Source organism: Pagrus pagrus, assembly GCF_965226575.1.
Source record: "Pagrus pagrus genome assembly, chromosome: 15".
Lineage (NCBI taxonomy): Eukaryota > Metazoa > Chordata > Actinopteri > Spariformes > Sparidae > Pagrus > Pagrus pagrus.
In genome coordinates, this window is record NC_140199.1 from 26,941,486 (window position 1) to 26,967,070 (window position 25,585).

The following is a 25,585-nucleotide window of genomic DNA, read 5'->3' on the forward strand; positions in this document are numbered from 1 at the left end:
ATAAATTATGTGTTGAAATAAGGAACGTGGTTGGTGGCTTTCCCCTTCGTCCTCATTCTTTAAAGTGCCATTTACATCCCAATTGTGATTTCTACTTAATTGGAAATCTTCCAATAAGTTATGGAATCCTGTGTAAGGACCTCCTGCTTATACACTAAAACACAAAATGTTTCCCTCCCGAATTTGTAGATGTCAAAGTGCCTGGTAATGATGCTGTTTGGACTGACCTAACATTGAGAATACCATTTGCTGTTGTTATTGAAAAAAAAAAAAACAATGCAACTGAGGAATAGCGCATATGTGGGTAAATAAATACAAAGTGGAAATGATTTCGGTCCATACAATTTTAACAAAAAAGGGTTTGAACTAAACATTGAGATGGGGGGAAACACTGCCCCCTATTCGTTTGAAGCAGGTGGCTGGGAATTACTAATAACGTCCTTAAATCAAGTTTTCTTCCAGTCTCACCTGACAGACGAGTGCCATATCCTATAATTAATTTATTATTGAAGCTTCATGAATGTTTTTTGTGACAAAGTAGTATGTGGTCCACTCGTTCCATCACAGAAAAATAGGCGCTGTAGAAATCACTGGAACTCAGTACTGCTACAATATACATGTTCTTTACAAGTGTATGTAACTTTTGACCACGACTGTAATTACTTTTTGGCATAACAGACATGGTCTTTTATGCAGACACACACAATTTTCAAATGTACTTTCTGGATCATAATATAATATAGGAGACAACTAGAAAACAATATTATTTTAACTTAGTACAATGGTAACATAATATTTTGTTCAAACTTAAGAGATGTTGTTACTGCTGAGTTCATGCATGTTACACCGGAATGTGCTGTCAGCTCCAAAGTCGCAGATATATAATGTGTCTCTATCTCACTCAGACATACTCGTACAACTGCATATACAGTAGTTGTAGTAACTGAGTCTACCAAGCGCTAAATGTGGGGATAGTTCCTGTTAGGCAAATACATCTTGTAAGACTCTCCGCCACACTGACAGTTTGAAATGAAAATCATTTAATGAGAAATCTATGCCTCTGTGCCGCATTTTTGTGTTGCATGTCTCCATAGATTTATCTCTGCTCCTCTCCTGCAGTCTATACGAAGTTTGACGCACTGAGAGGGACTTCATGGTGCATTCACGTACATGTCTGAAACTCTGAAAGGATATACGCCTACACTGATGTCATGGTGCGTTTAAGCGCAGTCATAAAGATTGTAAATGACAGTGGTCACAGCAGAAATGTCTAACAATAGCATAGCCATCAATGCTGAAAACATGTTTAAATGTAATCAAATCGTGACCTTAAAATTGAAAGTGAACCGGAATTGTGAATTTGGAGAATCGTGACACAACTACTTATGTCATAATACAGAAAAGGCCAGTGACTTGAGACATAAGATGTTACTGAAATCACAACCTTTTCCTAACCTTAACCTAATCATACTTGATTAGCTTTTCATTCACGCAAAGAAATGTTTTCTTTAAACGTTTAATGTCACCCTGGGACCACAAAGATTTAACATTAGCCCATATTTCCTAACCCTTGCCAGAGTATTGCATGGAAGGTATGTCATGGAGTGGAGAATTACTGTATGAAAAAAAATACCTCTGATGCCTCTCTTAGTCTACCTTGAAAAACGTGACATTAATTAAAGTATGTAACGCATGTATGGCTGCTGTATATGTAAGGGATAATGTATAGTTCGGAGGTTGTTATGGAGAAATAAACCCCGACAGGTTGTATGGAACAACCGACTAACTATACATTACCCCGCTTATTCAACGACTTACGAGTGAAAAATAATAATAATAATCACCCACAATGATTCAGCAGCGACAAGGATTGCTCGGTAAAGTTTTCACTTTCACTTTCACTCTCAAGGCCGGCCTGAGAGAGCAGCATTCAATAGAGCCGTGTAATAAATAACAAATAATCACCCAAAATGATTCAGCAGAGACAAGGATTGGTCGGTAAAGTTTTCACTTTCACTTTCAAGGCCTGCCTGAGAGAGGAGCTGGACAGCGGTGCTTCTTATGCTGTGGTTGGTGTAACACGCTGAAAGTCCAGCTGTCTTGCTTATGTTGCTAAATGTTGCCAAGGTGGATCAGAGCGGCGTCCCTAGCAACAGTCTGTTATACTTGACGATGGTCATTATACAGAAATAACGGACCGTAGAACACAGCGATGGACCAATCAAAAATCAGCATTCAATAGAGCCGTGTAATAACTAACGTTAACGTACAGCAGTTACCTGTCTGTGTAAATTTGTTTACTTGAGATTAAGAGGGAGAGGGACATTAAGAGGATTTAGATATTTTCAGCAGAAGCGGCCCTCAAATGATGATGACTGACTCAGCGTATACTCCAGGCAAAATGGTGATGTACTCCCCCGCGTGGTCGGTGGAGGCTGCACAGCCATCGGCAACTATCGGAGCCAAGTTCAGCCGATGACAATAGTTTGTGAAAGGTCCTATCGACATCTATCATTTGTTTTACCCTATCAGTCAAACAGTCTTTCTTTGACATTTCTTTCCCCCCCTTTTTTTATTTTGCTTATTTGTTTGATATGAATTTAATTAGATTCTCTGCCAGTCAACTGGTATCAGGAAGTAAGCCTTGCATCGCATGACATTTTCATAACATGGTCTGCACTTGATACAATATACATAACATAATATATAAGCTGTGGACGACCCAAAAACATAATGCCTCCAGTCATTGCCTTACATTTCACTATTACACAGCTAATTAGAGCAAATGGTAAACTTCTAGTGATACAGGAGGTAAAAATAAACAAAAGCACTTTTTGAAAGGTTTGCAGACTAACCTTGGCCACTTTGTGATTGGCTGCCGTCTCATGCGAGGTATTCTTCAGGCCTTCTTTGAGCTGGGTGAGAAAGAGTTCATAGCCCTCTGTGTTGGACACATCTATCTTTTCCTGACAGGCTGACAGCATCTGCTGGGCCTGAAAAGAAACACAATTTAGATTAACAATAAAGTTATGTATCTGCCTGAATCAGTAATGGTACTGCCTTCATAACAAAATTGTTCCATGGGTGGATGCAGAATGAGATAACTTTAATTACACATCACAGTCTGTAGATGCAGTTGGAAACAATTAACTTGAATTTACACACACTAAATTAAGTGTTTTTTTTAACTTTACTTGTGAATACTTGTGAATACTTCAGTCAGAACACAACTTAATGGAGCAAACAGTTTTGTGGGGAACAGAATTGTTTGGGTAACACAATTGTGAAGAACAAGCAACTAACCAATACGTGGTTTGACAATAGATATGTCCATTACATTTTGTAAATGGTTGAGATTATTTAAAATACACCTTATTAACCATATTTGTAGTTTCTTGTTACATATCAAAATGTATCATTTGGATGCAAGACACAGATGATAATGGCCAAAAACCCACAAAAAAAAGGACAAGTGCCTATTCCCCAACTAACACACAGATCATTGGTATTGGATCAGTACCAGTATGGCAAAATGGGTTCCTGTTGACATCATTTGTAGAAGGAACTACCACAGGAGCAGTTTTGAATGCTTTGCCAGGTGTTTATATGTCTGACTGTCAGTGGAATAATGTTTGTCAGCCCAACAGCATCACAACAGTGCACGATGCAATCACAAAACTTCACAGGTAAGTAGTTGAGGTCAAAATGAAGACCGAATTCATAGATGGGTGTGGTCCGACCCATAAGTACAGAGTACTAATGTAGTAATGACTACTGAGTGCTCATCAGTCAGACCATGAACATGTTGATGGCCGTCACAGCTGCTGTTACCCCATCACAAGAGGGTCTTTAGTTATAGTTCTGTTGTAGTTAACATTTCTGATTAACAAGCTGCAATTCACTATGTATGTGCAATTTACAACCAGCAACTTCCACTCTAAAACAACGTGAGAATAATGATAGACAATGGGCCGAAAAGCTACATTGTCAAGAACTCCTTCCAAAAGGCAGTGCATTTAAGAAAAGAGATGTGGTAGTCAGGAACAGAGCCTCTGACTGTTCAACAGGTTCAGCCCAAGGCATGCTAACAAAAAACAATAAGTAAGTCTCTAACGTGCAGCTTTCCAGAGATATTTAAAATTAGCAATGTTATGTGTGTATACAACACTGTCAATCCCAGAGTTTACTTCTACAGAGTCAAATATGTCAGATATTTGTGTGAAAAATAAATGTGATGTCTAACGTAACATTTTCTGAAAATAAATTGGAGACTGACTCACTTAAGTGGAGCTTTGCAGCTCAGCTCCTGTATGTGTGCCAGTTTGGCTCACTACCCCTATGCATGAGTCATTTCACTTGTACACAGTTTATATGCTCTGAGCAGGCATAAGTGTCAAGCTTATGCTTGTTAAGTTTAAAACTTAAGTTAATTCCGTAGGTTCACATAATTTGTGATTCACGTCTTTTGTTATTTTAGAATTATTTGCAGTCAAGGTTTACTTTATAAATAATTTAATTTAAACCCAATATATAGACAAGATAAGGCATGGGAACTAAACATGTAAAAATGATCTAATTTAGTCATGTTGAATAAAAGTGCATTTATGTTTATTAAAACAATACATCATTATCATCATAATGTAATACATCACTGTGGCATGTCTTGATAAAACTTACAGTCAAGGTGTTAAATTAAATTATTATTAAATAAATTAAAATGGTAATTAAGGTCTAATGATTCTGAATCACAAAAGTTCTGATCAGTCAGAGTAGCTGTGGTTTAAAATGCACTGCTCAAAAGACTAAAGGAAATTAAGGGCAGCACTTTCAACACTTAATGTTCACAGTACAACACCAAGTCAGTTAAAGTTCAGGGATATCAATCTGTCCATTTAGGAAGCACAAGTGATTGTGAATCAATTTCACCTGCTTTGGCGCAAATGAAATTGACAACAGGTGCAATGGAGAGGCAAAACCAAGACAACCCGAAAAGGGAATGGTTTTGCATGCGGTGGCCACAGACGATTGCTTTATCCTTCTCCTTCCTGACTGATTCTTCTCTAGTTTTGTGTTTGCTAGTGTCCTTGTCACTACTGGTAGCATTAGGCCCCATCAGGTTACACAGGTACCAGCACCTCCAGGATGGCAGACTCCATGAGGATGGCATGTAGAGGTGTGACTCTTCACTGGCCTCTAGATTCAATTATGATTCAGCTGTCAACGATTCAAATGCAAAACGATTCTTGATGCATCGCGATGCATCTCAGTGTATGACATCCTCAGCGATCTATATAACTGCACATGGCTACTTTTTCATCATTTAAATTCCCCTGTAATTCAGAAACCCCTTTGTATAATCAGACTACAGCAGTCTACAAAATAAAAGCCGCATCTTTTCAATAAATATACATTACAAAAACGAAACTTTTATCCACCTGCAGTGCCTTTCACATTTGTTTTAATCTACAATAATATTGTTTTCACATGGCAGCTTTAAGATAAGGCATCTATTGACTCTGCTGTACACACCTCTCTCAGAGGTGGATGGCAAAGTTAACTGCGCCTCCTCACATTTTGGCTGATTAGCTTGCTGTAACAGTTATTATTTATGGCTGCAGACTTTCGCTTCAGGTGAAAATGGCTAACATGATTAGTAATTGTTGTGAGGCAGAAGTCACGCTCAGCATGGGTCTCCTCCAGTTCGTGCTTTCCAGCAAATTCATAAGGCCCCCGAGATGTCTGTTTAAAAAAATACTTGCAGATGATCTCTGTCTCCGATATACCTCCCATATAGGTAACGTTAGCCTAAGGTCCGCCCACAATCCAAAGCATGGGAGCAACATCACAACTATACTTTATTGTCCGGCTAAGGCTGGACAATCAACAATCAGCATAAGCTGCAGACTCTCAATTATGCTCGGTCTCTGCAACGATGCAGAATCTTCCATGTCTGCATCGCAATGCATCTAATAATCGAGAAATTTCCGCACCTCTAGTGGAATGAGGGCCCAACATCCTCTAGTGGGACCTGTGCTCACAGCCCAGCACCGTGCAGCTTGATTGACATTCGCAGTCCATTGGCACCACATTCTCTTCACAGATGAGAACAGGTTCACACTGAGCACCTCTCGTTCCCCTGACCTAAATCCAATTGAGCACCTATGGGATGTAATGTATCGGTGCACCCGACGGAGCTCCTCCAGGACCACCATCCACCTACTCATCAGGAGCATGCCCAGACATTGTCGGGAGTGCATACAGGCAAGCGGGGGCCATACCCACTACTGAGTCACATTATGAGTTGCCGTGATGAAATTCATGCAAGTTGGATCAGCCTGTGATTTCAATGTTTCACTTTGATTTTCAGTGTGATTTTGAATCCAGCCCTCAATGGGTTGATGATTTTGGTTTCCATGGGCCGTTTTCATCAAGATCTGATATGTGATTAAAGGAATAGTTCACTCTAGAACGAAATTCACGCGGGAGCGTGCCTCCAGGCAAATATAGTATAGTGACTGTTTAGGCTAGAAAAATTTACTAAATGACGTTGTTTAGAGTAAACTCTGGATGTCGCCACTTTAGGACACTTGGATTACAGCGGACAAGCAGTATGGAGGAATATTACAATGTTTTTGTGTAGTTTTATGGACCATTTCATCTCGGACACCATTGACGCCCGTTATATGGATTTTTGCTGCAGGAGGGTACCCCCGCGGGTCTCCAGCTGCACTTTGAGGAATAAAAAACTGCACCTGATTTCTCATCAGCATGAGGGTAAGTCGATAATGACTGAATTTCATTCTAGAGTGAACTATTCCTTTAAAGTGTTCCCATTTTTTTGAGCAGTGTATTAATAGCTATTTACGGACTGTTTGGGCTAAAACACACTAAAATCAGTGAATGTCATCTTATTTGGTTATAGGCCCATGTCAGTCAACAAGACGAATATCAGTCGGTATGATGTAAAGCCAATAAATTGGTGCATCCTAATTGACTAGAGTTGAATCACAAGATTTGGAAGCATTTACATTTTTGTTGCGATGTAAAGACATGTAGAACACCTACCCAGCATTTGGATGAATCATTTGTATTGTCAAACATGGCCAAAAATCATACACAGTCACTAATCAGAGGATGTTTTCTCCCACCATGAGCAATTTTGACAAAAATAAGCCTTAGTGTTTCATATCATGGTTCGATGCTGAGCTCTATAAAGTAACAGTATCTGTGGGAGCATTTAGACAACAAATTTTACACTGGGTAAATGCCTGTTGTCAAAGGTTTTAACCTTATTCCAATTGTGGAACCCAGGTTTTCTTCATCAGACTCTGTGCGTGTTCCAGGGCTCAAGACTATCGGTGTCCTGTTGTACCCAGGACAATCGAAAATGTGTTTGGGACAAGCAGAGATCTTCCTTGGGATGCCGTCAGAACAAAAGGGTTTTTTGTATGTGTACAGTATGTATGAGTATCACTTAGCAAATGACAAACTGACCAGAGCACTCACGACAATGGAGTGCATCTTCTCATGCCCTTATCGATCCATGTCACGCTTATCAGTAGAATTTTTTATATAAAAACATGAAAAATGGAAAATTGAATCCAATGTTATGAAATAAAAGAATGTTTGACAGGTCACTGTATAATTAAAAATGTTTTTACTAATTTTGTATTTGTGGAATGTTTGGTAGGAAAACAGAAAATTTAAAAATAGAAATTGGAGAGATTTCATTTATATTGGTGAAGGGGTTGCCTGAGAGGGGCAGGTTTAAATCACCGAGACAACGTACATCTGATTGGCTAGTGGGAGTAGCCTGTCTCACCAACTCTAACAGCTTCATACAAGGATTAAATCTGGTCATGGCCACACACAGATCCTGATTTCATAGGCGAGTCTCATCAGTTTTTCCCTGTGAATGCACTTTTGGCAGAGGCGCCAACTCATGAGGAAGACTCTGTGTTTAAGTTAATATATACAACATATAGCTTGAGTAATGATTTTCACATATTGTCCCGGACGAAAAAGCTACATACGCTAGCCTGTGTAGCAAGCATTAGTGTATTTATGCAGTATGTCCATTAGAGCCTTTGTGTCTTGCCACATGTGAAAACAAAATGCTTTTGTCACTTCTTATAAACAATAACATTTTTTTAATCCCAGATTCGTATTAACATTGACCTCTAATGTCACAGTCTCAGAAATGGTGGTGAGCAGAGCAGAAGCACCCATGAAGATCACCACTCCTGACCATTGAAGAAGCGCTGTGTGCAAAGTTTTTGGACTGCCTTCAACAAACGGAAAAATAACATATAGACATAGCAATCTGTAGAATCTGCAAGGTTTAAACAAAATACCACTCAACAACTAGCAACCTGAGGAACCACAGCTAAAGCAGCTAAAGAATGACCTCCTTTTTGCCTCCGTCCTTATCTTACCTTCGTCCTTATCTTACCAGCTGTCAGACAAAATGCAATTACAGATGAATTGACACGGTTTATCTGCAAATATATGAGAACATCTCGCAAGGGTCTGGGTTTATACAGTTAAGTTACAAGCTTGAGCCAAGGCACAAGGTCCCTAGCCGTGCGACCCTCAATGACAGAGTTGTGAAACTACAATGAAATGAAACGATGTAGAGTTTCACAACTAGTGTCCATATGTGAGTGTCAACAATGTCCTTCTCAAAACGATGAGGCTCAGAAAAGCCACACTGTCAAGAATGTTGCCGAGTGCGTCATACTCGGAGAGCACAATGTGAGTCATGATTCAGTCCTTTCCATCACCACGGACAAAACAGCTTATTAGATTAATGCCATCAAGAGGTATCTGCAAGCTGTCAATGTCAATGTCCCATGCATGGCCTAACCTGGCTGTGAGGAAAGAGCTGGTACAGGCTATTGCATCTCTGGTCAGGAGACTCAAGGCTGCATTTCTACCCTAACCCTACCTGATGGAAGGTTAACAGAAGCTGCTTGAAGTCAAACCTGAAAAGCTAATTAACAACTGCACTGCTCGTGGAATAGCACTTACAACATGGTGTGTTGTGCAGCTGAGCAACAGGCTCCGGGTTAGGGGTTAGGGTTATCATGGAGAAGAAACTCGGTCATCTTGACATAAGTACCAGCAAGTGGATCCTTTGGAGCAGGCGAGTCATGGAAACTAGAATAACCTGGTGATATTGGCCTATTAATAGGCAGGACTGTTTGTTTGGAAATGGTGATGTGTATATGTAACATTAACATTATTACTGTTTTATCTAGCAGTAACTTGTTTAAAGCTATGGTCTACGATTTGAAAGATTTGTTATTATTATTAACATCATTTAGATGGTGGTTATGACCCAATAGTACCACCTACACAATGTGAAGAGTAAAAGGAACCAAAAAAATAATAATTCTCTCTAGTGTCTGTAAAACTGAAAAGAAATTGACCAATAGGAACCATCCGGTCCAGATGGCTCCTATTGGATCAATTTTCCGATCCAATCCTCGCTCACTCTCCTGCTCCTGCTCACGTCTGGTCCCGACCCACTTCCGCATTTGAAACTACAAGCGGACAAGAGGTTTGTTTTGCCCTGAGCAGTTCAGCTGCCTCTGCTTGCCCCACTGACAAAGAGTCAAAGAAAGAAAGTCTGTCACTGAAAAGACACAAAGCGGAGATGTGAAACAAAGAGGGCTCAAACAGGAATAAACATCGTCATCATTTGAACGGTGGCGAAGGCTCCATGAAGATATGGACCCGATGCTGATACAGCGGCGTTTTCTGTTATCTACCTCTAGCAGGTAATCTTCGTCTTTATAGTGGATGTTGTCACACAGATAACGTTCATGCCGATGCTGCTTATGACTGTGAAAGCTGCCGTTAGTTTGTTTCTGTGTTATTAGACGGTGTCCGTCTCTGCAGTATTGTCAACACTTGTTTACTTGTTCGACGGAGACATTAGCCTCTATGCTAGCATTGTAAGCTAACAACAAGCTAACATTGCTAACATGTTTACACCAAATTAGCCTATTTATTTGCTCATGGCAGCTAAATGAAGCAGCAAGTAAGATGAATGAATGGATGAATGAAACCCCAACGTGAAGCGCAGGGGTTTCGGATTTATTTCTGGATTTTTATTTTATTTGTCCGGATTTATTTCTCCATAACAACCTCTCGCCGGTCACTACTCAGCTGTTTTGCTAACCCTCCTCCCAGTCTTGTCCGTTTGTTTTCAATGAAGACTTTGCTAAATCAATATGATGGATTATCATATAGGCGTTACGATGTGTGTATTTGTGTGTCTTATCTGTCATAAACAAGAGATTACGGTTTACGGGCACGTTTGTGTCGCGGTCTGGTGCTACTCAGACAGCAGCTGGGACACACACAGCTGCTCCGAGACTCACACAGGTTTATTTTTCAGCCACAATGTGGAAGCGATCGTTGTGATGAAAGCTGACGGCAGCATCTGTTAGTCTCTTGGCCCTCAATAACTTTTAGAAGTGGCTAACTTAGCTGTTGTAACTTATTACGTAGCTGTAAGGTAACGTAGCTGTAGCATGCTAATGACGTTACGCTAGCTTGGCTGTGGAGCTTAGCTGTGGACATTATAATGACTTACAAGATTTACGTGCATTGTAATAACTTTACCTGTGAATCCGACATCGTTACTCCGCATTCAAAGCTCGGCTGTATTTGGTTTCTGCCGGCCGGCGTGTGCTCTTGTTGCTTGTTGCGGGAGGGGGTGTGTCGCGGGAGGCTCCAAGGGGAGAGCGATGCGAGCTCGGAGGGGAGGGATTAAGGAGCACAGAGGGGAGGGGTGTGTGTGTGTGTGGGGGGGGGGGATGCTTTTTTCAAACCTTTCTCAGATCGTAGACCAGAGCTTTAAATGACCCATGTGTTTTAGCCAGCTACCCACAAAGTTAATTTTATCTCTTCACGGGAGGTAAGAGCAGTGCTTAAAGTGGCACTTTTGGGGAAGAAATTCAAACTCAGAATTTTCAATATTAAGCAATATTACAAACTCAGAAGATATATTTTTTCCATAACTGAATAAAAAAGGTGTTCTCAGAGAAAAATAATCTCCCCAGAACATTGTTTGAAGATAGAAAGGTGGCAGGGTCCACCACATATAATGTAAAACAGTATGAAATGTTGTCCTTTAAGGTCAGTTTGTTTATTCATTTTATTCAGCCATGAAAACAAAGAGTTAGTTTAGGCATGAAAATCGATCTCTTTTTTCTGATTAAAATTTCAGACAGCACCAGCTTTTCTCCCCCTGAAGTATGTGCGTCTGTCGCATCTCCAGCCATACGCCAGTGACCTGGCACCACTCAAGGACATGAAAACAAAGATCTCAACAGATTCGACAAGCGATACACTCCTGACAAATATGCCTTCATGCTGCTTAATACTGCCAGCTACCTCGACGCATGTTTTCATTGGCTGATTCTTTTGAACAAAACTAACAGCAGGAGGTATGTGAAAAAATAAAAACGGACCTGACAGTGATTGTGAATGAGGAAAACGCTAAGGAAGGTGAAGAGGGAGCAGTTTTGGCTATGGGGACAGCCCAACAGGAGAATTTATATCGCCAAGGCTGGTACTTTTGAACAATTGGAACTGTACTCTAGCAAGAAATGCTGATGTCAAGAGTGAGACCCCACAACCCATCAAGTGCAAACCATTGTAATGGTAGAAGACGTCAAGGTCTAACTACTGTTGGGACCTCACCATATGGTCCTAACAATAGGGAGGCCTGCACGTAAACCTAACATGCAGCCTCCACGCACTAACACTAACAAAGAAATAAGTGCGCCAGCCCTAGTGTCCCGTAAATACACTTAGATGCTACAGTTCCCTGGTTTGAAACTCCCTTCAAAATAGCCTAACGCTCGGTTCAGACAGGATGCCGAAGCGCCGCGCTCGGAAATTCTCGCACAAGCCACAGCCCTTCTGTTCACACCAGACGCAAATTTCTCTGCACCGGTTGGCAAGCGGCTCTGCTCCTCGGCTGTTCTGTAGTCACAGCGTTGGAGCTGTCCTTGTAGAATGTATGCTGGGGGTCATACAACTCCCTATACTTCTCCACTTCCACAATCAACACATCATCCATCTTCAACAACTCCAGCGTCTCTCTGCCTCCCTCTCTCACTGTCTCTGTTTGCGTGTGTATGTTTTGACACCCCACCCCACCCCTTATAGTGAGCCCACTCTGTGTGTCTCTCTCTTTTGTGTGTGTGTGTTTTTTGCACTGCCCAGCTTGATACATTCGGCTGTGGCACGCGAAAAAAATAGACCAGACGCCGAAATGATCGCTGCACGGCGCGCGCCAGCAGCAGAGCAGAGCGCCATGGTGCTTCCTATGTGAACGACACCATTGGTTAACATGGGCGCCGAAACGAAAATGGCTCCGCTAATCGAGCGCTTCAGCGTCCTGTCTGAACCTAGCGTAAGGCTCAGAGAGCTTAAGCCCCAGGCCAGGACTCGTACCCAGGGCCGCTTCAACAAGGACAAAGCCTCTGTACATGGGACGCCCGCTCTACCAACTGAGGTAATCGGCACGCTGAACCCCATCTTTTGAGACTTATCGGTGCCTTCGTCCCCGATTCCTGGTTGGTGCTTTGTATTATTAATTTATATAAATATTTTTTAATATTTAATTTAATAATTACTATTAGTAATTATTAAAACCTTTGTACCCCAACAGTAACCCCACCTTGCCCAGCTGGTGCAGTGCTATTTGAGAATGCCCTCCACCTTCGTTAAAGCTGAAAGGGTTTTCTCCACAGCGGGAATTATAAATTTTGACCAATGCTGACAAGATAATGGTTGAATCTATATTGCTCAGAGAGAATATAGCCAGAAAAAGATTTAGTGCAAAGGTGTGTGTTTTTTATCAATATGAATCCAAACTCTGAACATAACCTCAGGTGTGCAGCATAGGTTACCACGGTGATTGAGCCATGTTAAAAAGAGAGCCACCTTAATGACATTTTTAGGCTCAACATACCTTGCAAACCCATTAATCTTGTTTTGTAGTACACACCTCTGGTGTCACATATCACTTAACAACAACCATCTCTGTAAGGTGCTTCCTGGAGTCTCTCTGAACAGTAAAATAAGCAGTCTGCTCTAACCTCTGTGACTGGCAGCTCCAGTTGAACCACATCCTCAGGCTTGGCCACTGGAGGTTGGAGAGCTGTGTCCAGGAGCAGGATGCCGTTCAGGTCCTTCCTGCATCCCACTGCATAGTCGTCCACAAAAAGCACCTTGTCCACTGCAGGAAAGTACTGACACCTCACACGACCACCAGGTTTAGCTGTGGCAGGAAAAGAGGACAGCACATATTTTCATTATGTTTGAATAAGAAATGCTTGAGGCAAGGTCCAAAAGTTGATACCTGAAAAACATGATGTGTCAGTTACATTCATCTTAAGTGGAACACAATTTAGAGATAACAATTAGGGATGCACAATCAATTGGGAAAGTTATATCGGCCATATATATATCAGTAGCCGATAAATGGAGCAGATAACATGATCCAAACAATAAGGAGGAGGAGGAGAGAACTAGCGCAGCATGCCATTTTTGCTCTCATGACGTCAATATGCTATACCTGGGTAGAGCTGTGCAGTGCAGACTAGAAAGCCAAACATTTTGTTACCACTGTAAACATCAACTTTAAGTCTCGCCCATATCTCTCTGGTTTTAAAGAAAGATAAAACCTTGTGATAACTGTGCATCTTATACCCCTTTTCCACTGGTCAAAAACCCCTCTTAAACCAACTAAGATCGGGCTTGTGTGCAATGGGAATGTTATCACCTTGGCTCAGCTTTGATCTAAACATAAGACCCTGGTGAACACGCAAAATTCCAGCACCCGAAATGATGACGCGTTATCAAAATCTGGTGGTGGCGCATAAATGAGTAAGGAATTTGGGATGCGGGTTTATTCAAGGACATTTTATTACTGGACACAGTGTTGGACGCAGATCCCCGTTTATTCCTATTAAAGCTGCTCAGTGGTGTTTTGATGCCAAAAAGCTTGACTTCCCAGCTATGAAAATACCTGGATCGCCTACCGTTTAGCACCCAGCTAACTTGAAGGGGGATAAAATAATTTAACATGCTGTGGGATTTCCTCTCAGTGAAGCAGGTGCTTACAGGATTGACTTCAAAACTCTAGTGCTGGTAATTACAGTCTCCACTGTCCAGTGTGGCAGCAGAGCACAGGTCCGTCTAAGGCAATTTACAAAATAATGGCCACCGCCTCTGCCGGCAATACTTCTAGACGCATCTGATTACACTCATGCGAAGAGCAAGCAAGCACCAAAGTTCACATCCATGTGCGGACGAGGAGAAAAGTTCAAAATCATTCTAGGTTACAGCAGGTCAATTGAGTTGGTTTGTTCATATTTTAATCATAATTGTCTAATTCTGTAAAACTGCATCCTTCATGGTTGCCTGTTTAAGTAGATAGGTGATTTTAACAAGACCGGTGTCAACCAATAGAGTTTTTTCAGGACCGATATCGATACATATTATTTATCACAGAGACCATAAACCGATATTTGGAGCCGATATGCATTTACAGTAAATATGATAGAATTTGAGATACCACAAACTCCAACACAAAGCTTAGCTGAAATGCCTTTAAACATTTGTTTAATCGAAATAGACCTTTCATAGTTTTATGAAAAATAAAAGTGCATTTAAGAATGATATCTTATACAACTGGATTATAGTTACCAATACATTAATGTGTTCATCACTTTAATGTTGCAACAGCTAAAGTCATATTTATTTCTTTTTTAATGCTGGATAGCTTAATCTATAACAGGTCATCATTTTATTCATTTACATTTATTATTTGCCTCCATAATGTAGCAAATAGAGGTATAAATGAGCAAAAAATGGAAATATTCATGGTACTATTCAAGTAGCCGACTTCAAAACTGTAGACTACTTGAATGGTACTCGAGTAAATGTATTTAGTTATTCCACCTATGAAATTAACGGAGACCTAACATGCAGTTCTGTTATGTCGATATCAAGGTGCTGTATCGTAGGGAATTGGACTTGTTTCAGTTTCTTGAAGACGTTTCACCTCTCATCCAAGAGGCTTCTTCAGTTCTAACTAATTGGAGAGGAGTAGGGTGGCTTTTAAATTCTGTGTGGGAGTGTTCTTACAGAGTCGTTATGCTGCATTCCAGATGCATGGGACACCACCCACCCGAGTTGCAAAGTGGGAAAATCAAATCTCACAGCTGTCTCGCGACATTTCACCGAGGCAGGCCCCCTTTTGGTCGGAATATCAACTGTCTGACTTGGGGCTCCTGAGAGTACACTGCATCTGGAATGCAGCATTAGGGCCACGTGTGGGTCGTTGGTCAAACTGGCCTTCATGGGGTTTGCTAAGGCTAGGTGAGCCCAGGTGCGAATGGCTGTTAAGCTGTCTGGGGAGGGAACTCAGTACTGCATTGCAGGTGGGTGATAAATAATGTCTTAGGCCACCTCCTCTGTTCAAAGATGGTCATTCCAGTTTGACATAGATGGATTCTTTTACTCTTCTTTCAAACCACCTGTCTTCTCTGGCCAAGATGTTTACATTGTTGTCCTCAAAGGAATGATGTTTCTCCTTCAGATGTAAGTGGACAGCAGAGTCTTGACCTGAGGAGGTGGCCCTCCTGTGTTGTGCCATTCGTTTATGAAGAGGTTGTTTTGTCTCCCCAATGTACAAATCTGTTCAGTCCTGGCTGCATTGAACAACATAAACTACATCACTCTGATTATGCCTGAGTTGTTTTTTTTTTTTTTACAGGAAACGTTGTGATTTCACCAGCAGTAACTAAACATGACTCCTGAAACAGCTGAAAGTGAACAAGACAAAACAGTAAGACAATTATAATCTTTATAGTCTTTCTCTCAGATTTCCTACACATACATGAGTTGAGTATCAATTTGAGGGGGAGATGGGGGCTTATTACACATTAGCTGCAGTTACGAGACGTCAACCCAGCCCATGCCCGGATTGGCCCTACTCTGGACCAGGTCCATCGGCAGTGCGGCTTGGCTCAACTCAGCACAGTGAAACTGGTGATGGAAAAGTAAATCGCCAGAAATCAGTTTGACACAGCGTGCCCAAACGGGCTAGTGGAAAGCTAGTTTGAGGTGCACTTTGCTTCTTGGCACTCATCGTCTGTAAAAATTCAGCACACTCCTTCTCATGGTGTTTCTGCAAGTGTTTTATCAAGTTTGTGGTATTTAAGTTTCAAGCAGTGCTGCCACCCCTCGAAACAGCTGTTTTGCTTTCTTCTTCTGTTAGCTTCAAGTAAATCCACATAGCTTACATGATCAGGGTTTCCCCCAGTGCATTATAAGCCTGGTGGGCCTCCAGGTCTTACTTGCCCCCCCGCCAGGCTAAGCATCGTTTATTTATTTTCTTGACATCAGTTTTTGCGCTCCATCAACACGTGATCAGGTGTCTTTTTCATCACCTGACAACGTCACAACTTCGTCGCGCATAACGGGACATGTCACGGACATCATGCTCATCAGACCGCTGCTTCACCAGCTGACCGAGAGGAACGCACCAGGTCGACGTCGACCTCGTAGCCGTTAACGTGAGCCGAGCCGCGGCTCTAGAGGCTCAGCCAGCTGCTGCAGCGGCTAGTAGCTGTTAGCTGTTAGCACGTCATCCCCTGCAGCGTCAGAGCTCCGGACTTCTGTGAGCCGAGCTGCTTTCACCAGATGTGAAAATGACCCAGTGTTTCATTTTTCAGCTCGTACGGTTCGCGTTTACACACGTTTGTTTTCTCTGGTCCAAACAGAAGATTACGGAGTATCTTTGGTAGATCCGTGATTGTCACGTTTCCATGACGACTGACCGGAAACAGACACGTGGTCATGTTCACGTGACTCCAGATTGTGAAAATCTCTGAGGAAAAAAATAAAAATCTCCTGAGACACCAGGCAGTTGTTTTTTAGTTTTTAGTGCAGACAGTTGATGTTAAATTATATTTTTATTATTGTTTTATTTATTTTTGTGGTTGTTTGAACAGCATTTCAAGAGTGCAATCTGTAAGACCTGGTGTTACATAAATGTCTTATAATAACACATGATAATGATAATATTTTCAAATTTCCAGTCAACTTTTAACATTGATCTTAAAGCCTTATGGAATCACTAAATTCACACTAAATTCTACTACTCCATTAATGAATCTGTTACCTATAGGGCCCTGCCATCAGTCAATGGTCAGGGTCAGGCCCCTGACACAATAGAACACTCTTGGGCACCGGTGGGCCGCTGGTGGGCCACCCTACCACCGGGATTAGCAAGTTTTCTGGGGGAAACCCTGCATGATGATAGTCTCACTCAAGATCGCTCCAGCTATTCACGTGACAAATACTGCTCTCTTTACAGCATGTCGCACACAGTTTAAGCATTTATGGGTGAGCTTAGGCTAATAATTTTCCCCTCTCAGATATCCTAGCCAGTGATTTTGGCCAATATCGGACCAATACCAATACTGAATATCAGATCGGCGCATCCTTAGTGAATACTTTTGTAGGCACTGGCTTGGTAAGAGGGGACAGCCATCGGGGGATGGGCTGTGCTGTACTTCAGCAGGTGTAGTTTGAGTGTGGCTGGGTGTGGTCTGGATCTGATGGGGGTCTGTTGGGACAAGGGACTGCATGGAATTCAGTCTTGCTTGTGGACTGAGCAGTGTTTCTGTCCCTCTCCTTTAGCTCCTCTCTCAGTATAGCCAACTCCGTTCAACATTTGTCTCTGTCCTTCCTGAGGTGTTCCAGCTGTCTCTCTCTCAAATGAGCTGAAATTGTCCTGTTCTCTCTTGAATGTTGTGAGGACATCACTGACACTAGAATAATTAGGCTGCTGTTGGTCCAGCTGTTCTCTGTGCTGAACCATCTCTACCTCCATCTGGGAGTACTGTTCTAACATGATGTTCAGGGCTTCAGAGTGCTCGGGTAGGGGAAGGTCGGTGTCAGCATCTGCAGGCTGCCGGTCTGAAGCAGGGAGAGATCAGGTGGGTGTGGCTCCCAGGGCTGTTGGGATGTTAAAGAGAGTCTCTTTCTCCCTTTCAGCTCTCAGTCACATGTCAGCAAAGTCAAGCTCAAGGTTGCCTTGTATCACAGCCTTGTTTACTGTTATTGTTATAGTGATGATGTCTGAGTCATTTTCCTTGAACATACTTATTTTCCATCCATTACACATACATGTTCTCTTTACTGCTCAGTAATGAGTACCGATGACAAAAAGCCAGTCATAAGGTTGATCATCATACAGCTGTTTGATAATTTGACTTATTAAGACCAAAATGATGATGACAGTGGAAAAACAAAGGATTCTACGAGGAGAGGAAAAGCAGCATAGTTAGCTGCACAATATGCAAGGACACATAATTATAAGGGACACACAATTAAGACATCACTGAATATGACAATCGTGAAACCATCTAAACAAAGGGTCACCACTGGTGACAGCGTGCATACGAGTTAAACCTACACTGCCTCCTAATACATGTAACCTTTTAAATGTAAACAGTGTTTCCCACACGTGCCACACTTGGACGAGCCCAGGTACATCTGGCAACCCATTACAGCATTTTATACTGGTATGTGTTTTTTTTTTTTTTTGTTTAATCTGTCCAAGAGAACGATGCCATCCGTGAGCGATTAACTAATGTTGGTGGACAATCTGCCCTAGCTCTTTCCGTTCCATCCACTGTCAATCACACACGCTCTGCAGACAGAGATGCTCACTGCTGTTACATCCCTCCTGTAAACACACTTTACGCACCAATGTCATTGTGATGCGACCTCTCCTATATAATGTAGGCCTACTTATGCCATGTTTTGTACAAACTTGTAAGTGCACCCGTTTGTTGCTATGTCATTCAGTGAATGTTGGTATTGATTAGTTACATACTAAACAAGCTTCCTCCACATGTAGCTCACCTGCCATAATGACAACAGAATAGCAAGTGACAAAACTCTAACCACGAGGTGTGTTTTTTGGTCAACTTTATAAAAAGTAAATTACAAAGAAAGCAGATAATGCTGCTGGTAGAGAAAAAACAGAGGAAGAGGCAGCCAGTGTGTGCATTAAGCTGGACAATTAAAGCAACACATTGCAATGTAGGCAAACTCTTAATGCGATTCTGTAGAAAGTTAGTTGATTATAGGGTCTCATTCTCAGACCATAAAATACCCTGCTTGTGCTCATGCATGAGCAACCGTACCATACCGAAGCACACCTCTTCCAACCGCGCACACCTCTTCCAATCATGCCAGGACCAAGGAAGTGTACCTTGCTTGACCACGGTACAGAGCGCTCACACTAGTTAAACAAACTGGACTGCACGGTACGGATTGCCTAGTGTGAGTGCGCCCTTCGAATACTTTTTCCACTAGTAGCACTGGTAATATTTACCGAAAATCTTTTGAGCACCAACACAAAACTTAAGAAAGGCAATACATTTGTATTTTTACCATAATAACCGTATTCCTTAAAAATATTTGATAAAAATAATGATAATTTAATAAGAATTTACTCAAATAACAATTTTCTGTTTTATTTTAAAGGAAAAAGTCACAAAGTGAAGGAGCCCTTTCAGATAAAGTATTTTTCAATGACTTCTTAAAGAGAGGCTTTCTTTGTTTCTTTGTCAAGGTGGATTACAATAACAGGATAAACCATAGAAGCTTTTAAAATTATCATTGATGGCATTTCAATTACGAGTTATGATTAAGGGGACCCATAAACATATTTTTATATTAGCTGCTGCACTTGATTAAAAAAATACAACTGACAACATTTAATGGTGATTAACTGATGAGAGAAGTTGTAATTCAGCAGCACTAAAACCTAATCTGGGCCAAGACACCAAAACCTGCCGTACCAGCCCTGCTCTGACAGTGCTGTTAGTAGCCGGCAGGAGAAATGCTCCATGTTGCGCTGCAATTTAAAAACTGAACTATGAGCAGGGCACACCTGATCCTGTGAAAATCTGCTGTTTTCACATCACAGACTGGATTCTCTATAAGAAAAAAACAAAGTCATATGAACGAGTCCAGCATGGGTTGAACGAACATCAGTAGATCCAACTTACATAGGCAACATCTCGTGTATGAAATATCTGTATCTACCCAATGCTGCGTTTTCTTAAACTATTATAATCTGGTCATGGGTGATCTCTCGTCCGCAACTCCGCTGAGTCTCACTCCCTCCTTCTCTCCTTGGGGAGAGGGGGACAGTGCGGGCCTCACAGGTAAGGTAACAAACATGTTTAATAACTGTGTTTGTATTGAGGAAGTGGAAAAATAGTTGCAAAATGCAACTAAACGGTCACAGTCTGGAGCCCTGCTCCATTTTACTCTCTCTCCTTGAGGTTGCTCTCAGTCTCAAAAAGGTTGGCACCCCTGATCTGAACACACACCTAGACAGACACACACACACACACACACACACACACAGTAGGGGGGAAACACTGAAATGTAATTCAGGGATTGGCTTTGTGCAAAAAAAAAAGGTTACAAATACATACATTTGAAGTCTTTTTGTTAATGTAATTTACATACTTTTGGAATGTTTGTTTTGTTTCTTTCTTCGAGAGAGACAGGACAATGACCTCAAGTGGAGCCTATATATGAGAAACACTGAGCATAACAGTCAGTACGTTTACATGATGTTAGATTAAGATGGATTATTGTGTTAGTCCGACTGAAACCGAAATTTTATAGTCCATGTAAACATGTTAGTCTGACTGAAATCATACTAGATAATGCAGCTGGAAGTCGATTTATTATTTCATATATACGTCTTAGTCCGACCTGAACTGGCCCCGGCATTCTGTGCATGCACCTCAGTCCCCACGCCAGGCATTGACCCGAAAGTCATCCATGGCATAAATCCATAGCAGGAAGCCGGAAAAAAAAAAAAGAAAAAGACGACGACGACAAAGGTATTCGTACAATATATCATGTAATGTACAGCACCGAAAAGTCAACCATGTTTTCACCATTTGCGGTGCAGCCCATTTGCTGCTTCTTAACTTGTTTGGTATGTGACGCAATAGGTCAACTGGATGAAGGTACAGTAGCAACTAGCTGAAACGGTGCATATCGCCACCTACCGTCGCAGAGTCGGACATACTTGTATCAATAAATTGCTTCTCTACTGGTACTTGTATACTGGGACAATGGCAGTAGTCCAATTAAATGGCCTAATCGAGCTATGACCGTAGCTCGACCTAAGTGTCCATGGAAACATACTGACTAGCAGCTACTGAAAAAAACTTTTACAGTGGTCTGTTTTCTCAATCAAGTTCAAGTTTTATAAAACTTAAATTTCTAGTCTTGATTAAAAAAAAAATAATTCTGATATCATACCACTTTCACACTGAATTAGTGTGTAAACAAGGGTTTTGTTAAACGCAGGTAAACCCACTAATAAACGCAATTATTGGCGTTCTGTTTTTTTCCCTTGTGTGTCCCATTCGCCATCACCAACACGCCAGAAAAACTGGAAAAGTAGAATGCAGCAGACTGTATACCTCATCAGAATACATCCAAAAGTCATCAAACTTTTAAAAAGTCTTAATCAATAATATTCTGAATTAGACACATAATTTTTTGTTTTTTTCTGATCTGATGAGTTGCACATGCACAGTACCGATGAGGCAGCTGACTAGGCTCAGACCACACAGAAGCTACGAACAACAGTAACTTTGTTAGTATCTTTAACTTCTGTCTCTCTTTCAAAATCAGCACTGACACTGCTTGGCAGATACGGATTGAAAGATATTAGGCACGTTTGAGATCAGCCAGTCCTGTGAAGAATCGATCAACAGCGTTCACCGCACAATGCGTGCCGGTTAGATTTGTGTCCGACTTGATCACGACCTGACATCATGTACACATGACTGCAAACGCCTGGCTGTCATCCAATCTAAAAGCTGATTAGTTTAGATGTTGACTCAACTATAAGTTTTATAGAAACATTTTATTTTTGCTGAATTGGAGAGATTTTGATGTTATTTGTATGATTTTGAAGGTTAAGGCTATTCTGTGCACAGAAAACATGCTGTGTGGCTGATGTGGAGACTAAATGGCCTACATTCATAATATAAACTGCACACAAAAATTGTTGTCGTCTGTATAAACACTGGGCTAATTTCATTCGGCCTGTTGAAGTACTTAACAACACAATAACTTCTGGTAAGTGGAATGTCAGGATTCAGATATGAAGGCCCAACAGCAGCCAACAGCCTACCTGACGGATCAATAATGAAAGTAAGGGTCTTGTATTTCTCTTTTGTGTGTAACTGTTAATGTTTTCAGTTTATTTATGTGGGTTGAGAGGGACATGGCTGCTCAGTTGATCTATAAACAGCAGCAAACTGATATTAAGCTGATTTACCTGAGAATTTATGTAAAATAGTTTATCCATGACTGATATAACAGATTGCGTGTTCAGGGTTTTAGTAGACTGTGGTGTCATAATTAAGAATAATTGAGGACAGCTTACAAACTGCTGTATGTATCGGATACCATCAACAACAATCACAATCAGATCTAACAGGATGTGAGTTTCTGTGACTTCCTGTACAGACTGAAGTCTGCTGGAAAGCTGTCCGACTAGATCGCAGCTTTTCGGCCCTGTCCCCTGCTGCTGCCTCCTGCTATCATCCACTTTCCAGCCAAGGCGCAGTTCATCTTGGAGGAGCCTAATAACATGTCAACGGCCTTAACTTCAATACACGTCATAGCATCGCGCCTGAATAAGGAGAGTGTATTAGCGTGTTCATATCACAGCCGGGCCGAGCCGGAGGTGAGCAATACCCGAGAATACCACATGGTTGATTGACCCTGGAGTAAATCCCGATTATATACATTCACATTGCACACATAAGCCAGATGTTAGCGGGTGTAAATGGGTTTTTTTTGGCCAGTGTGAAAGGGGTATTTGTCAGGTTAGCCGACCAGGCAATCATGACCCATTACACAAACACTGCAGCATCAAGTCAGGTTACTTTCAGCAACACATCAATGCATCCAAATGACTGACAGTGCGAACGATAGGTTGTAAAGTTAAATAGCTAAAAAAAAAATAAAAAAAAAGCCGCTAGTTAGCTTGGCGGCTATCACATTGATTCACATGAGTACATTACGCTTCCTCTTACTAGGTAGTAGTAGCTGCGCTACTTCAGGTATCTCAGATATGAATTGTAACGTTACTTCTGACAACACATCGTGACTGACGACTAGAATGACAGAAACAGACAGGGACGGACGCACGGCTAAGTTAACTATCCAGCTACTAGTTAGCTTGCATGGTCAATATGTCGCAAATGTGGTGAACAGTAACGTAAGCAAACATTGGCGTTAAAACGCACTTCGTTTTAATTGGCCCACAAACAGATAAACGTCCAAAGAATGCCTTTTTGCACAAGCAGAACGGGCTATACGACTCCTGTTTGCCAAATAATCTAACTAGTTAGGCCCAGAGATAACTGCTAAGAGCAGCTAACGTTAGCTAGCATAGGTTACAACTTATCCTGTGTCGTGTTTAATGTCTGTTGACAACCGGAGGTTGACTTGTCATAACTGAAACTGATTGTGTCAGTGCTTCATAGAGGGCACCGGTGCTTACCGTGAAGCGCCGAAACCTGGAGAATCGCTCCCGAAGTGCCGTCAATTACTTTGATACTGCCACGGCTGGTAACGGCCAAGATAGCGTTGAGGGCCGGGTGGTAAGAGAGGCTTCGCAGGCCCTCCTCGTCGCAACGCAGGCAACCGTCTCTCAGTACAATCCAGTCTGAGGAGGTGGACGAGCCGGAGCCCGGCGAGGCCGCGGCCGCCATCTTTCCTTATTCTTCTCTTCCCTTCTGATGTTTGTTAGGATCCGGTGATACACGTAATACTGTTTAATCTGTAAGACTGGCTCCGAACTATCAGTCCTCTGCCACAGCCTACTCCTTCTGCGGCTTCTTCTCCTCCGTCCGTTGCCGCAGCAGTGGCTATTCACCATCAACGCTGAGGAACTTCAGGCAGGACTTTCTGTCAGTTACACGGAACTAGCGTATCTATGTCACCTCCCGCGATAACACCAGCTGTAAACGAGAACAACGGATGGACACTAACAAGAAATCAAAATAAGAGCTCTGCAGCAATAACAACTAACAGAGGATGCAATGTTTCTTTTACTGTGCCAAGCAGTACTAAACAGTCAGTGTGAAATTGTGAATCAAAACGTTAAACATTAGCCCTGACAATAATTAGCATATCGTAGGCTAAATGATATCAAGTTATCTATATTATACATATCTTATTATGTGCATAGCCTCGATCATTTTTACTCACCTTGATTTTGCTTGTTGTGTTTACATGCGTGTTTGTTCAAATAAGAATGACACCAACATTTAAACCAACATGATGTCAGGATCTAGCAGGGGTTTCCCTACCACTTAAGCGTTTTTTCATATTGTATTGTGTGATATCTCCTTTTTTTCACATTCCAATTTCAGTGTCTGTTTATAAAGAATGTATAAGCCCTGGATCTACAATTGCCAAAGTGCATGCCCGTCATTTTTCTCTTAAAAGTACATTTCTAAATGTTGGACATGTCTCAGAATCAGAATTGGAATTCCTTTATTAGTGCCGCAAACGGGGACATTTGTGCATCACAGCAGCCAAAGGACAGTAATATTACAATAAACAATAATAATAGTAAAAAAATACAATATAATAAAAAGGTAAGAAATAGAAATAGACTCGTATGTACATAATATGTACACATATAAACAGTGTAAATTATAAACAGTGTGGCAGTGTATTGTTATTAATAAATAATAAATATGAGTATGACGCGACCCGACCCCGGACAAAGTGGATGAAGATGAAGATGAAGTGAAGTATGAAAATTGCCCAGTTAGTGCAAACCAAAATCAGAAATGGGTTTTGTATAGAGTTTTTATTGCACAGTGCACAAGTGAGGTCTACTGGGAGCAGTGCTGATTGTAGAGTCTGACAGCAGCAGGAAGGAAGGACCTGCAATACCTCCCCTTCACACACTTGAGGTGTATCAGTCTATCGTTGAAGGAGCTGCCCAGTGCTGTGATAGTGTCCTGCAGGGGGTGGGACTCCTTCACCAGCAGCGATGACAGCTTGTCCGTCATCCTGCTCTCTCCGACCACCAGCACTGGGTCAAGAGGGCATCCCAGGATGGAGCTGGTATCAGGATAAGTGTATCAAGGCTATATAGGCTACATAGGCTATATTAATGATGTGTAAGTAGACAACTTAGAAAAGAAAAGGAAAAAAAAAATGTTTCCGTGTCCTTCTTGTCAGATGATGTTCCACCTTCCTTAGGTCATGCCAGAGACAAACCCTCCCAAGAAAAGGTCAATCTTACATAATAATGTTGATCACCCAAACAACACACTTATTACATCTGATATATATTTTTTGTATATGGAATCATTTGTCCAACTGGCAACTGTAGTTTCCTTGTAAGTAATAATGTGGAAAGTCTAAAACACTGATGGCCGTAGTGCTCATATCTTGCTGATTTAAA

General features: G+C 41.5%; 1 protein-coding gene across 5 annotated transcripts in view; it reads right to left on the reverse strand.

The window, feature by feature from the left end:
* The window catches only part of birc6 (baculoviral IAP repeat containing 6), a 116,813-nt gene extending 92,729 nt beyond the window's left edge, over nucleotides 1-24,084 (reverse strand). For all 5 annotated transcript variants that reach the window (XM_084376538.1, XM_084376541.1, XM_084376540.1 and 2 more), the window contains exons 1-3: nucleotides 23,663-24,084; nucleotides 13,122-13,303; nucleotides 2,856-2,993 (exon numbers count right to left, since the gene is read on the reverse strand). In XM_084376538.1, coding sequence (XP_084232664.1) covers nucleotides 2,856-2,993; nucleotides 13,122-13,303; nucleotides 23,663-23,873 — 531 coding nt within the window. In that variant the 5' untranslated portion in view covers nucleotides 23,874-24,084. The remainder of the gene's footprint in view (nucleotides 1-2,855; nucleotides 2,994-13,121; nucleotides 13,304-23,662) is intronic.
* Nucleotides 24,085-25,585: the final 1,501 nt, after the last annotated feature.